The sequence below is a fragment of the Achroia grisella genome, unplaced genomic scaffold, assembly GCF_030625045.1.
Source record: "Achroia grisella isolate CSIRO2021 unplaced genomic scaffold, CSIRO_AGI_Agris_v1 utg546, whole genome shotgun sequence".
In the NCBI taxonomy this organism is placed as follows: domain Eukaryota; kingdom Metazoa; phylum Arthropoda; class Insecta; order Lepidoptera; family Pyralidae; genus Achroia; species Achroia grisella.
Window position 1 is genome coordinate 678,381 of NW_026712931.1, and position 16,874 is coordinate 695,254.

Here is a 16,874-nt window from a genome sequence, read left to right on the forward strand (position 1 = left end):
AGATATATGAACTTTACTATCATCTTTTCGACTAAATGAAAATTATACAACTGGATGGATTTGAATTAATTTTATTGGACAGATTTAATATTAACATCTCATAACATCGGTTTTTCCGTGTATCTCTTTTTATCGGTAATGAAAATTTAATTTTTATTAACTTGCATTATTAGGAAGTTATAATAGTCCTTATAACTTTATTTTAAAAAACTTATCTGACAAACTGATCTTATTAGATCGTAATTATTTAATGCGATGCCGGGGTGCGTCACAGGTTCATAAAATTAATTATGTCATTATACAATGAAGGTAAATCACTTCATCATTCAAGTATCATTCTTGTTTTTATTTATTTAGTAATTTTCCTAAATATTTATTGGCTTACTTCAGAATAGCCTTGAACATGAAACGGGTACAATTAGTAATTTATACCCGAGCGAGAAATATTTGCATATTATGTTAATTGTTACATTTTGTTTGAGGTAATGAATTGCTTATTTGAGGCACTTAAGGTCAACCATCATTACCGAAATGTACTTAGTATTATATAAGTTCATATTCATCGGGCTGTTGTATTATAATGTGGAATGTAACGAAAATAGTGTTTAATGTGGGGTATTAAGAGGAAGATAATGAGGTACCTATTTGTGGTTAATTTAGTACAACTATATTCGATTACTGTTATAAATTTGTTGTCCATTAATTTATTGCTTCTACATATATAAAAAAGGCAGAAGACATTAATTTACTTTACTTTTAATCCATACATTTATACGATCGTTTTATTTTATCAATGCAGACATGGAGCACTGAATATAATCATTAATTTATTTGATATATTACTATTATTATTTATGTTTATTCATTCCATCATGCGCCATCCAGCACTGTTTGTTGATCCTCTGCTCAAAGGTGGTTTTAAGTGTCTAAATAATGAAAAATATATACGCTGTAATTATTTTGGTATCAATATCAAATGTTATAAAGTGACAGCGGATTTTGTTAACAGGTAAATAAACTCCGGAAATTCTACACTGCTTGACAAATTCTTCCTATGTTTGACATTTTGACATCATTCCAATATGACATAAGCTATTATATATATTATGTTCATATGTACAAAACTCACACAGTTGTAACTACCCAGGCGAAGCTAGTGAAGCGGGCCACTACATTTTGCCAAATGAGATGGTCAATTATAGGTCAAAATTGAGCACTAATTTGGTTACATTCTATACTTTTATTATAAAGAAATTTGTTTTGTCTTTTATTATAAAGTGAGTCTGGATGTTCATATTTTGTTATAACTGATGTTACGGTTATAACAAAATATGAATATCCAACATTCGTCCGTCAATTCGATCACTAACAATACTGGTGTTATCATTATATGGTACGGTGACATAATTGTTATTAAAATCCCAACAATCTATTTCTTAGCATTATTTCTCAACCAAAAACAATGTTTTGTTAACCTTTGCTCGTTATTTCTAAATCATAGATTAGGTTAAGTTTCTTCATAGTCTGTTTACTTTTTAAACAATAAGGGTTTCACTTAGAATTTATAATATACATGTATGTGTCAAAAACCTTAGAAAAAGATTTTTGTGATTTTGTTACCTTTCATGAATTTAGTTATATATACATATTACAGAACAAAGTACCAAGCCGTGTTTGTCTATATGTTCGCGATAATTTTGGAAATTATTGAACTGATTTTTATGCGGTTTTTACCCATAATTGGAATTATTCATGATGAAGGTTTACGTGCATAATTTGTATAGATTTTGTAAAAAGAATGCGAAACCTGAGCATTGTGTTTATATATAAATGTAATATATTATGTACATATATATATTTTAATAGATGATAATGGAATAGTGTCCTAGACTGCGCTAATGGTATACGCTTGCGGGGCATTAGTGGAGAATGATAAAATGAAAATAGGATCAGGTCAATTAGCTCATTCTAAGAAATCAATTGGTCTCCAGGGGGAAGATACTTGGTACATTACTAGTGATGGGGTCCCAGTCCTTGTTTTGTTTTAGGAAAGAGATCGTGTATCATCAAAATAACTATTAACAGAACTTTTGTTTTGTGTTAATTGATTATATATTACCTTTGAAGTACTTTTATCGCTAAATCCATATGTCTCCTACACAACAAAATAATTTACTATGAAACTTTTCTGATATGCGCAAATCATAAAGCGCATATTTCAGGAATTTATTACGTGTTGAAACACAAGAATTTTCTGAGCACAAATAGCACACGGTACCAACTAGCTTATTTGCCATCTAATGGTAAGTAATAACCATAGTTACCATTGCCTATGAGTACCCAGAGGAATTGTAGGTTAGTTGCTGGCGTCGTATTGGTCCTGGTATTTCAGGCGTTGATAGGCTACGGTAATCATTTACCATCAGTGCGAAAAATATGCTAGTTTGCCATCGTTTCTGTACGAAAAAAAAGAATAAGCTCTTTTTATTCGGGAATAAGCTCTTTATCGGATTAGAAATACTATTGCTGATTCTACAATGCGATTGTGCGTGGCAAAAAGTGTCTGACAAAACGCACATTGGCTGGCACGATTCTCTACTTGACTAGTATAATATTTCAATTTCTGTCGAGCTGTGCGATGGTAAAAATCAACAGCTGGCATCAATCAGAACTATTCTTTAAAACACTCTCTATGATTTAGACGATAGCCGATGAAATCCGAAAATACATACGAAATTACGTAGATATTATAAAAAAATAATCTTTATTATATGCTGAATTCAAAGCTGAATTCAAAAACGAAATTCAAAGTACTTAAAACACATAATGAGTGAGTCCTGTCTCAATAGGGAAGTCCAGTAAAACTTTTATGATATAAGCCTAAGTTATAAGATGCACCTTTGAGGAGCATAAAACGAGTGTTAACACAAGAATAAGTAATAAGAGTTTCAGAAAAATCTCTATACAGGCTATATTGCACCAACTATTTCTCATCCGACTTAAAAATTAATAGCATTTTCATTGCATTGTATCGTTTAAGTCTCAACATGGACGCAATGTTTTGTCCGCTGTATTATTAAATCACAAATGAAAACAAGACCGTTTATTTTAAGAGGAAATTGCGGAGATTTATTGTTGAAAGCAAGGTTAGGTGAGTCTTCTGTTTATATATTTATGCGAGTCATCATCACAGTAACTAGGCATTATATGTAAATTTGTTGGCTTTTTGAGGACATTAACAATTGACTTTGAAATTCTGAAAACGACATATTTTACTTGGAACCTGACCAACACTAAATATATATATGTATATATTTATTATAGCTAGCAAAAACACAGATATGAAATAAAATTTATTCGACAGATTTGAACATTAATATGTCATTATTATTGTAATAAAATTTATTAATAATAAAACAATGGTTCATTATTACAAATTACACATGAACTGACATGTTTTATGAAACTGAGAAGTATAAACAGTAGTGTAAAAGCATTGGCTTGCTACTGCAGTAGATTTTGTAGGACTACGTAAGCGAATTTTTTTTCTAGTAACTCTAGCTTTGGAATAAGTTTAAGTTGAAAATATAGTAATAAAATTATAAAGGCATGTCATAAGCATCATAACTTCATGATGTCTATAGTATTGTTCATGTACATAGCCGACCTTTACCTTTAACCCTATTCCGCACTTCAAATTTTTTATCACTATCTCTACGATAAGAAAGAACTAGCAAGAAACTTAATTAATGTATTTTTCTATGTTATTATTATTTTAATCAGTGATTACAGGGTGAAGATAATAATAACTACAAATACCTTTGAAGATTGATATATCTAATTTATCTTTGTGTACCTAATAAGATATAAATATTCCTCATATCACACGGTCTTTGTTATGTCACGGCGTCATACGTATTCGTCACGATACGTGCTGAGTCACTATTAGAATCTATGTGCATTAATAAGCTTATGAATATGGCTACTTTTAGCTTTGCGGTTGTTTCTCTATTTGGTTGGGCTGGAAGCAGAAAGTTGGGTAAATGCTAATTAGGGCACGTCATTCAGGTAGGACACCGCAACACATACTATATTTGCTAATCACATGGCGCTATTTCCAAGTAAATATTTTTATACAATTGCGTATATAGATAGCTGTAATTTTTGTCTTAGGGTAGAATTTGATGCGGTCCTGTTACTGTCTATACTACATGCTAATAATAATCTCAGGACAATGATAGTCTTTGTTATTCACGGCTAAATGACTGACTGGATTTTAATGAAATTTGATATGGAGATCTCTAAACAGGACGGACATAGGCTAAGGATTATCTAAAAAAAAAGAGGGCGAGTCACGGGTAATCTACTTTAGCTAGTCTATTTTAAAATATATATCTTTAATGTTAATTTATAATCTTATATCTAAAGTTCTCATGTCACAATGTGAGTATGGACTCCTACCAAACGTCGTGATCGATTTGTATGAAATTTTATATGCATATTCAGTAGATCTGAGAATCGGCTACTATTTTTCATACCCCTAAGTGTTAAGGGATATCCTCTAAATATATATTTCTTATTTTTCGACATACTATATTATTTTCATTTTCTTATTATTTAGGATTGAAAAATACATACAACCCTAAATTTTCACCCATCTAGCATCAACCCCTATTTTTAAATAGCGATTTTAATTTATATGTCAAAACAACGTTTGCCGGGTAGCTGGAGGTATATAAAAAAATGACGAATAAAAAAATTTTATAAGAAGACATAAATGATAACTTTTATCATGATGAAATCATAAAAATTAATATATTCATCAGTTGGACGTAGGTTACTTCTAATATGATTTACTTAATGAATGTAATGTTTATAAAATTAGTGTATATGTTAGTGTATACTTTATGTAGCTGTTATCAAAGAATTTGTCGTTTCAGCATTTTTGCATATGTCAACAAAGATATGGTGATTCACACATTCTCGTATAAAATAATTCCTTACTAAATTTAGCAAATTATCTATTTATCATACGTAAGATATGTATAACTTCTTCTTATTAACTTCACCTGTAATTGCTGTACTGTCCTGGAGATTGAACCTAACGACCATGGGGAATTAGGTTCAATCTCCAATCCAAACATTTGGGGAGAGATATAGAAGAAACTATTAGTCATAGGGATTAACCACCCCAATGCTAACAAAGTACCATGTCAAGCCGACCTTCAAATCCGCTTGGAAATCAGGAACAATTCCTAAATAAAATCGTCACGATGGGGCAACTAACCTGACTTTTTACTCATTCTATCATACTTCACTAATGCCCTACCAGCATTTACCTATACGACTGGGAGGGTAGAGATTGTTAGTAACCATTAGCATTATATGTCAGGATGACCTCTACGCGGACCCTCTGGTAACCATCTTGGTCAATTTCTGGTAAATTCGCCAGGTTAGACAAATTAACTGACTTCACACTCATCCTATCATCCTCCACTGGTGCCCCGCTAGTGTATACCATTAGCGCGGGAGGGTTAACTATTCTATTATTATTATTTCTAAAAAAAAACTATACTATCTATCCTCCGGCTTCTCTTGGTCGTGTGTTATCTAGTAATAGTATTTTGATGATTTGCACACTTCAATAAAGGGCATGTGAACTCCTAGAGTTGCTTATTATATACCATATGCTTATATTGTGTGTTGAAGATTCTAGTATTACATGATATTACTGACACCTACATGACGGTTCTGTATTCAATATTGATACAAATACTATTTTCGTATTAGTTTTTTTTAACAACTCAAACTGTAAGATGATCAGGCGCCAGACTAATAACTTTGGGAGAACAGCCAACATTTCGTCGCCAGAATTAACGAACCCATAACGAGCACGTAACTATTTGGAATAGCAACAATATATATACATTGTTGCCATTTTTAAGATAATACAGAGTATAGTAGGAAATATTGAATTGGTGTTTTAATAGTACAAATTTTTGAATGTATATTAAAAAAATTATGTGCATATTTGTTACGCATTCACTACTCGGATTTGAATGAATGAAATGGGAACGAAGTTGCAAAAACGTTACATGTGCTGTGACGCAGACGACGTTGCGCGGGTCACGTAGTACATAATACAGTAAATACGTCAATATAAACATAATCACGAATACAAATGATCAATATCGAGAGAGAAGCGAATACGCTAAACCTCTAGACTACCTATATACATATATTGCGTTGTGACCTTGTAATTTAATACCCTTAGTCACAAGGGTCCTCAGTTGTGTTTATGAGAGATTGATTATGTTTCATATATGTGCAGTCTCTATATTTAATCTATTTTTTTACGACGTCAGTGGTCTAGCGGTTTAGCACACCGCCATACTTCCGGTGGTCGCGGGGTCGTTTCTCGCAATGTACAAACATTTGTATTGATGAGTATGATTCTTTGTGTTCATCTGGGTGATTTCTATGTATATTAAGTATGAATTTACATATAATAGATTAAGTATTGACATCAGTTTTCTAGTACCCAGCACACAAGCTTTTTTTGCTTTACTATGTATTGTATATTATGAATGTATAAACAAAATGTATGTATTTATATCAGTTGTCCAGTACCCACAACATGAGCTCTTCTTAGCTCGGGACTAGATAGCTCTGTGTGATATATTGCCCAGAGATATATATACTCTATAAATATGAACAAAGAGATTGAAAGATGTCTCAATATACACATATAAATTAATTATTATTATATGTGAGATAAACTTTAATGGGATTCATTACATTATTATCACATTATTTATTTAATATAATAATCATACAAATATAAAATTGTAATGAATCATCGTTTCGAATAAATAATAACACATTAGTGATCAGAATTTATTACCGTACTATTATCACAGCTAATAATTCTCTAGATATATTAGTTGCCTAGAGTAATAGAGTGAACAATTTATGCAAGTACAATTTATTTATAATATATGTTGTAAAATAAAATAAATCATATGTTTTTTATGTTTTACATACTTGTTAGATTAAAAACAGCTGGCAACATGTGTGCTAAATGTAAATCATAATTATTTATACATATTATAAAAAAAGTCCACCGCTGCATCTCAAAAACTACTGAACGGATTTTCATGTGTTTTCATCCAACAATAGACTGATTTTGAAGAAGGTTTATGTGAATATATTTGATTAATATTTGATGTAAATTGGTTATAAAACAGCATGTGGGTAACATGGGTATTTTATTTTTTTAGCCTGCGCTAATAGTATAGGTACGAGTACATACCTATACTATTAGCGCATTAGTGCATCAATAAAAAACCTTTTATTTATATTTGTTTGTTATACTGTAATTTACATAATAATATTATAGTTTAAATACTATAATATTTCTTGTAATAGTTATTAGTACAAACGACCACATATGACTAATAAAATTTTCGGATTTTATTCTGTTCTTATGCAGTAGCGATTAGTTATCAGTTCCTATGCATTGATGACTTATCAGTTATTGCTACGATAACACATTTTTTGACTCTATCAGTAAGCGGAGCAGACTTTTTATCAGATGTTACTCTAGAATCAAAGATGAGTGTTATACTCAAAATACAAAGATATAATCCATCAATATAAAATAATCCCTAATAGGCGACAATTAAGTTCATTTTGGCGTGATATATTTAGTTCGAATTAACGAAGTTACCGGTAACGTCATGTTAAAATGTTTGCCGACGCATTTATCGGTCAACTGTTATCTTTGGCCTACAATTTATTTCTATGCGAATATCGTTCAATGGCCTATTGGCAGACTTTAACCATGAGACCAGAAAAATCTACCTGAGACTGGTGTATTTTTAACGCAGTAATTAACCTATTTTTTAATTATATATTCAGAAAATGACTACTACACAGAAAACAAACATAACAGTATAAGTGTTTTTCACTGAAAAGTCTTGATAAAATGTCATGAATATTATTAATTTAGTGTTTTCGGAACTCGTCAATTATTAAATAAGTTATCGTATCCCGTGGATTTATATTATTTATGAATAAATATCCTATTTTCTAATTTGGAATAATCTATCTAACCAAACACTAAACATTTTTAACAAACGAACATAAAAAAATCACTTTTTAAAGTTTTATTTTTTATATATTTGTTTATTACAGTATATCGTGCTGCGGTAATTGGAGTGATAATTAGTATGTTATCTATCTTAAAATTTAGAAAGTGGTCAATCTGTGTGATAAAATCATGTCAAATGCATTCAGGCCCTATTTATTGTAGATTATAATTTATTAATCACTCCATATTAACATTGCAGAAGTAATGCAATGTTAATATGGAGTGGAAAAATCTGTATATGTATATTTCCTTTTCACGACTAAACAGCTGAATAGAAGTTGATAAAATTTGGTATGAAGGTAGTAGTGTATCACGAGAACGGACATATGTTATGTTTTTATCTCAGAAAATAGTGTATATTATATATTATAGGATAAAATAATATTATTTACTACTAAGCTAAAACGATTGAGAAATTTGCATGCATAACATTTGAACTGTCATAACTAGTTTTAATATGACGGCAATATTCCAAGTGAAGTTTGATTAACAACATTTTAATTTTTTATTTGAAAAAAAAGCGATAGTAGACAATTTTAATTAAAATTACTATATTTTTCAGTTTATAAGTATGGTAAGTTTTTTTCGAATTACTCTATTGTGCTATTTACCATAGCTGACCTTCATGGTTTAATCGGATGAAAAAGGACGAGCCCATTCCAAACTCTCGGGAGGACTTGTAGACTAAAGGTCAAATCCTTCCCCACACCCAATTTTAGTATGAAGGCATCGCTAATACTTATTTTCGTTAGGTTTTAATCAATATTATTAAAATTTGTACTATTAATTTTATTATAGAATCATTTTAACGAAAAATTCATTTATTGTATAAAAATAATTGTCTATTAGCCAATTTCGTAGGTGGTATTTAAAAAAATGTATGGTAAATGCTAATGTGATTTTTATAGCTATTAAATAGCAACTTTTTTAATGAAGTGTAGTTTTACATGCTGGAATACCTAATTTTGTTGGGTCTCATTTTTAATCTCTCCAGACATCTTTATCCTGTGGTAAGTGGACCGCCGACTGCATATTTCGTTTGACGGGATCTCGAACGGAATCAATCCACCCCTTACCCACCTCTACCCCTTCTTACGTCCAGTTTTACCAGTTTTTTTTTACCTTTGAATTTAATAGGTATACGTAATAAAGAGCAAAATATAAAGTAGAATAATTTAGGTATGAGCGGGGTCTTATGTGTCTTATCAGGATAATAATATCTCTCTGTACACTAATACTAATGTACTGATATCAGTGCATATACGCCATACATATCTATGTATGGCGTATATGCACTTTTGAATATATATATATATATAGGTACCTATATATATTCAAAAGTGTGCGTAAGTCAAAAAAGTATAGTGTGCGTCTTTCTATATGTCCGTCTATTTGTTACAGTTTCATAACTGTAATGAAATTAATTAAATTAATTTGATGTGAACATTATATAAGGCGTTTAAAGCAAAAGGTGCCGCGGGTAACAGCTAGGTTTATATTATTAGATATTTATTCTCAGCAAGAAATTATTTAATATCGCTGAGGAGTATTTATTGCATTATGATAGGTAAAGTAATGATTCACTACGTGTTCTATCAATGATATAACATTGTTTACAATATGAAACAGAACTAGGAACTGTGATATTCAATTACAGTAGTAAGAATTGTGATATGATCAATTACAGCCAAACAATTGATGACTTAGTGCTTTAGTAAGTTATTCCAGAACAATGTTATGATATACATACATATATGTATATATATATTCGAATTATGTACCTAATCCTAATGTTTGGATAGATAGATGGTATCGAATTCAATGATCATGAAGGAAAGGAATTTTGCGCAAACGAAGTCGAAATATATAATAAGATAATTCGAAATTTTTATATTACTTTTATATTTTCTAAAACTATACCTAATCCTAAGTACCTAATCCTTACTTACCCTGAAGAAGACTTCCGGATGAAGTTGAAACAATTGTAAAGAGAAAGACAAATACATTCTCGTATATAGTTATAAAATAATAGTACAAAAGTTATAAGAGTATAGTAGTGGTAGTAGTACAGTAGTAGTAAAAATAATATATACCTAATTTATGTAAATACTTTGAGTAGATTTATATAGTATAATTGATACCTTTAGTCCATATAATTATGTAAAATAATAAAATTTAACGTGACGAAACTGCTTTACGAGGGCGGACATAGAAAATGCATAATCTGAAAAAAAAGCAGATGATTTCATGAGTAACTAACTTGCAGCCTGAATTGCACTAATAAATTAACTATTTTACTGTTTCTTTTCAATACTATAAAAATATACGAGGATATTGTTATTGCACTGTATTGTCCTCGTAGAAAATATGTGTCATATTTTCTTAAGTTTTCTCTGAAGCGTGTATGTGCCAGTTGATATCTCCTGTGACGATATTGGGCCCCGGTTTCAGGTAAAGTCACGTATTACGACAATAACATTCATCGATACCGCTCAACCAATACATGTTCGATATTGAAAATTTTTAGTGATACACATGAAAATTCTTTAGTATAATCTTCGATACACACGATCTTGATGGTTAGAGAATAAAGTTCATTTTAAATGTAAACTTTATTTCTTTTTTTTTACCCTGGACAATTAACACAGCGCTATTTAATCCCACGGTAAGCAGAGCTTGTGTTGTGGGTACTAGATAACTGATATAAATACTTAGCTACTTTTTTTTGTAAATACATACATAATATATATAGATAACACCCAGACCGATACTAACAATTATATTATGAATGCAAATGATGTACCATGCGAGGAATTGAACCAGTGGCCATCGGAAGTAAAGCGGTGTGTTAAACCACTAGACCACCGAGGCCTTCAAACTATTTTTTAATGGTATCGAAATAGGATGATCTAAAGAACGACCGTTGCTTATATTGACCAACTCGGTGGTCTAGCGATTTACACCGTTCAATGATCACACGGTGCAAACATTTGTATTCATAAGTATGATTGTGTGTATTGGTCTGGGTATTTTCCATATATATTAAGTATGAATTTATAAAAGAATTAAGTATTTACATCAGTTTTCTAGTACCCAGATCACAAGCTCTATTTAGCTTGGAACTAGATGGTGCTGGGTACGTTGTATAGGGTTATTTTTACTATTATATAATCATTACCAGCTCCTACAAAATTTCGTCTTCAGATGACGCTAATGTTGATATTCCGGAGGATACTCATATTAATTTTAAATGGATGAAAAGGGAATGCTTTTGGTAACGATAAACAATAGTGGGGTACAAGTGGAAGATGATGGAATGAGCATGAAGTCAAGTAACTTAGTCAGTCCAGGCATATTTACCAGGAATTAGCTACGATTTCCAGGAAGACCGCGTATAGGTTGACCTGTTATAGGGCCACTTGCAACCATTCATAACAATCTCATCTCCCACGGACTAATATGGTCATTTTCACTTCTTTTGTTGATATATCAAAATAAAACAACTTACAAACTAAATTACTTGATCGCAGAAATAGATCAGATAGAGGTACCCACGCAGACGACATTGTACAAGCCCACCTCCATTTTTAAACTAAACAAACATCCACGTACAGTGACCTGTGGCAAATAAATCTTGTAGCGACTGAATGTACTACTAATAATTCATTTATCTGTCAAAAATATTCTCTATTATTTCGGCATAGCTTCCGATATTTCAATTAAGGACAGAATAGTATCGTTTCTATAGTTCATCAGACTCTCTTCTATATACAAACGATTAGATAAATTTTCCTGTTTAAAATACCGTAATTTTAAAAATATGAAATATTTTTGAGCAATCTCAATCTAAGTATAGTGTGTCTTTATTATTGTAACTAGCGAAAATAGAAGATCAAAGCACTCTATTATTTATTACGATTGCGACCAGCCAAAGTCAATGTTAATCATATTTGAAAATATTTTAATACCATCTAAAAATAAATCGAATCAACATAGCTAATAATGTGTAATATAAAATAATTCTGACATAATATATTAACCATTTGAAATCTATTGTGGTATTTATTGCAAATAAATTGACTTGATTGTCTTGTTTGTTAACATATCAATGTTTTGTAAAAATAGTTGGACCAAGAAGTATAAAAAGTCGAATATAGTCCTTATGTACGTACTATAATTATCAATATAAAAAAATACTACTAGAAATTTTAGTAAGTACACAAAATTAGTTATTATGTACGAATATCAGACGTTATATCCGCCTGAATGATAAGATGAAGATAAGTCAGTTATCCCATTATCGCTTAGAAACTATTGCGAGCAGGGCAAACTGATATGACATTGCTAGCACTAGGGTTAGAGGTCCTCGGTACTAACTACATACCTCCCTATGGGAAAAGGGGATTGTTAGTAATGTAGACTATTAAAACTATAGCTAGCATTATACCACGTTAGCTTGACCTCCACGCGGTTCCCCCATGTAAACCATCGTGATAAATTCCTGGAGAATTGGTTCAATGTCATCCATTTGAAAGGAAACTATGTCCCCCCCCCCCCCCCAAACAAAAAAGAGCTTGCGGGCGAAACTACTACAAATAACTAGTTTCAATAAAATTTTATTTATACTAATACGCCTGACTTAAACGTGGTTGAACGATAAAAGGAGCTTACATAGTATAAAATGAAAATGGATAAGATTTATCTCTACAACTGTCTAAAATAATTTAGTATGTTTGTAGTATTTTATAATGTAGTAGTCTAGACAGAGCAGACTTGTTATTTATTGAACGCGTTATTATGTTGCTCATTATGTTAGTGCAGTTCACCATACAAGTGGACAGATAGAAAAAGTTACGAACTATTAAACTGTTGACAGACAGGCGGCGTCGGTGATACGTTGCAATATAAACTATTCTAACTATATACAAATAAATAAAATTGAAGTCTCTGTTTGTAATTTGAAATTAACAGCTTTTAAGAAAGCATGTAATATGTACATGCTTTCTTAAAAGCTGTTAATTTCAAATACACGTATATACATATATATGTATATACGGTACTTACCAAAAAATACATTATATTTATTTATGTCCGTCACTCCTGTATCTTTGTTCATGTTGATCTCTTAACGGTTAGATCGACTTTAACGTGACTTTCACTCGCAGATAACTATTCTTGTAAGGAGTAACTTAATCTGCCTTAATTTTTATTCTTAGATTTTAAATAATATATAATATGTATGTAATTAAATGTAAAAAGTAATAAATTTATGAATAAGTGAGTAATAGTAATATGTAAGTGTAAATAATATCAACTTTACAAAAAATGAAAATTAAGTGTTAAGAAGGGGAAAAGCCAGTAAACTGTAAGCTTTCAGAATATCTTAAACACAAAAAAAATGCGGTTCTGTGGAAACAGACGATAGTTATTTTTTATATAACAGCAAACAAACTCAAAATAACCTTTACCTATATACTCGTATTACATCCACTAGTATATAGGTAAAGGTCGCCAGCCAGTACCACAGAGATTGTTACGTTCATGGTAACCATCTTATTCCTGAAAACCAAGCTGTAAATATCATGTAAATTTCCTCCAAGTGATAGGAATTTCACTGGCAGAAATAAACTGTCTTATACAGATTTTCCGTCTTGGTATTTCACATCATAGTAAATATAACTAAAACAAATAATAACGTATATCAAATAGTTAATAAACCGTATATAACGTTATATTAAACTCGTTATTCATTAAGATTAGTCATTCATAATGAAGGGATGATATTCTTCATGAATGATTATCAACTTACAATATAGTCACTGTATGCAGTTAGTCAATCAGTATAATTGTGTGTAGACTTTTGCAATTCATGTACAGTTAAATCATCATTACTTTGATATAAGAGTGTTAATTGACTTTATGTAGTTTATTTAATAGAATTATTATTTAAATAAATAACAACGAGCTGGTAATACCTTACGTAAATACGTGATGCCCATCGTTTATATATATGAATAGCACTAGTAACATCACTTGAAAATATTGTATATTTTTTATTGGGCATTTTGGACTATTGTCAGCCTGTAACACTGCGTCCTGCATAGATCTACTGACGGCCTCTGTAGTCTAGCTGTCTAACACAGCTTTACTTCCAATGGTCGCGGGTTCGATTCCTCGCACTGTGCAAACATTTGTATTCATGAGTATAATTGTTTGTATCGGTCTGGGTATTTTCTATGTATATTATGTATGTATATACAAAAAAATATTAGGTATTTATATCAGTTGTCTATTACTCATAAAACAAGTTTACCGTGGGACTAGATGAAGCTGTGTTAATTGTCGAGGGTTCTTTATTTATTGTTTTCGCTGTTTTTCAAAGTTTGCTATCTAGACCCATCAGGGATAATAATGTGACGCTCATTCCCTAGGGCTAGGGCTATATCATACCTCGTATTCTGTAATATCACTGCTATACCTCGACCCTTCCACCGAAACACAACTTGCAAAGAAAGCTACTAAGACTGAAGTATGGGATACAAACTTCATTTTTTTAAAGTTTTCCTCGGTGGAAATAGTAGAATAATAAAATTGTTCGTCATCCTTGGATATCGGCATGTTACTCGTACAGTGCCCGTAACTGCATCTCGGCACGTAACTTCATAAATTTTTACTGTATCTAATGTAAACAGCTTTAGTATATTGACAGCGACGGCTATTTGGTCGCCATATTGTGATTCGATATTCAAGTTTTGAAATCGTAAACAGTACTCTATATTGGTTTTCTAGGTTAATCATTTATATTGATAACGTTTTAAGTATCTACATATATTAGATAACATACTTTTTCTTGTATTAGCTTATTGTTATAAAATATGTGATAAAATGTAGTATGCGATATATCAAAATGTTTTGTCATAACTTGTCCTGGTTTACTGATATACCATATCTTGAGTTTGACCAAGAAAGTAAAAAAAACCTTATTTATTTTATATTATTGATTACCTAATCATAACAAATAGATACAACTTACAATTAAATAACACAACCGGCTAACTATTAATAATGCTTATTTTATTATAAAATATGCATTATTTTTAATTTACATTTTTATTAATATTTCGAAGGTTTCAATCCAGACGATATATTCAATTATCTTATGATAATAATATAATTTTAGATAATAATACCGGGTTATTTATCATTACGATATTACTTTTTTGTGTCAATATTGCCTTATATTTTATTTGTGTACGTCTCTATTAAAGTTAGAACTCTTTTTTCTACAAATATTAGGAGCATAACGTTCAGTATTACAAATAAAAAATGAGAGGCTTTAAATTTAATTAATTTTCTATAGCTCAAATATTTTATTAGTGAGAATATTAAAAAAAATATTAATATTTTTAACCACGCAGGTATTTCCTAAATAAGATATTAATTCATTTAAATGTAATAAAGCTATCGTTGTTAATTTTATATTTTTTTAACATTACATTGATGTGTAAAATGCATTATAATTATTTATTCATATGTTTATTTGTTAATTTAATTTAATACAAATAAAATTTCTTTACATGAAATTTTATTTTATAAAAGTCTAGTTAATACTTACAGAATATTTCTCATGGTGGTAGATATCCAAAAAAGCATATTCACTTAATAAACAATCACTCTTTATACCACCAGTTAATTACACATTGCAATAACAAGATATATTTTATATTTAGTAAACTCTTGTCAAGCATCAAAAACATCGCACAGAGTTACAATATCACAGACATGCGTACACGCATCCGGACATCTTTACGTTTAATCGTAGACTGGCGCCGGATTGCAATTTGCGATATTGTAAGCACGCCGCGCCGGCTGTGCCGGGAGCTTACAGCTTCTATCAATTAATTTTATGACACTGTACTAATGACAAAGTTACACGTCATACCCATTTTAAGACTTATATTTGAGGAAAAACAAGACCGTTTAGTACTGTAGATAATTATTTTTGATGGGTATTTTATAATTTATTTTATTAATGGAATGGGAAACAAGCTATGCGCTCTCGGTAGCTATCATCTATATGGGAAGAGAATTGTTAAAATGTGGATTAATAACCCCACAAGTTTCTTGCTCATTCTTCTTGTGATGAATCTGGATTCAGAGTGAGTGGTAGAATCAAAATATGACTATTCAAAAGTGCTTGTAATGAGTTTATTTGAATAAAGATTATTTCTATTTCTATTTCCATGGCTAGCAATGTATCGTACCAGGTTAACCTCCACGCGGTTACTGGAAATCATCTTGTGGGCCTCGGTTTTGCACACCATTTTACCTCCGATGGTCGCAGGTTCGTTTCCTCGCACGGTGCAAACATTTGTATTCATGAGTATGATAGTTTGTATCATTATGGGAGTTTTCTATATATATTATGTATGTATTTACTAAAAACAATCATCTAAGTGTTTATATCAGTTGTCTAGTACCCATAACACAAGCTCTACTTACTGTGGGACTATATGGAGTTGTGTTAATTGGCCTGTGTCTATTTATTATTGTTATTGTTATCTTGTTAACTTCCTGGTGAAATTGATAGACCATCTGACGCGATCTCCTACTCATCTTATCATCTTCGACTGGTGCCCCGCCAGCGTATATCGTTAACGCAGGTGAGTGCACCATTCCATTATCCTCCCTTAAACAAAACTGTCGCCTATACATGTAAAGT

The 16,874-nt window shown here is 30.9% G+C and overlaps 1 protein-coding gene across 1 annotated transcript in view; it reads right to left on the reverse strand.

The window, feature by feature from the left end:
• LOC131848040 (collagen alpha-1(XI) chain-like) overlaps positions 1-15,963 on the reverse strand; it is a 224,230-nt gene extending 208,267 nt beyond the window's left edge. Inside the window, exon 1 of the mRNA XM_059197796.1 lies at positions 15,768-15,963. Within this exon, the coding sequence (XP_059053779.1) occupies positions 15,768-15,805 (38 nt within the window). The 5' untranslated portion in view covers positions 15,806-15,963. The remainder of the gene's footprint in view (positions 1-15,767) is intronic.
• Between the last annotated feature and the right edge of the window lie 911 nt (positions 15,964-16,874).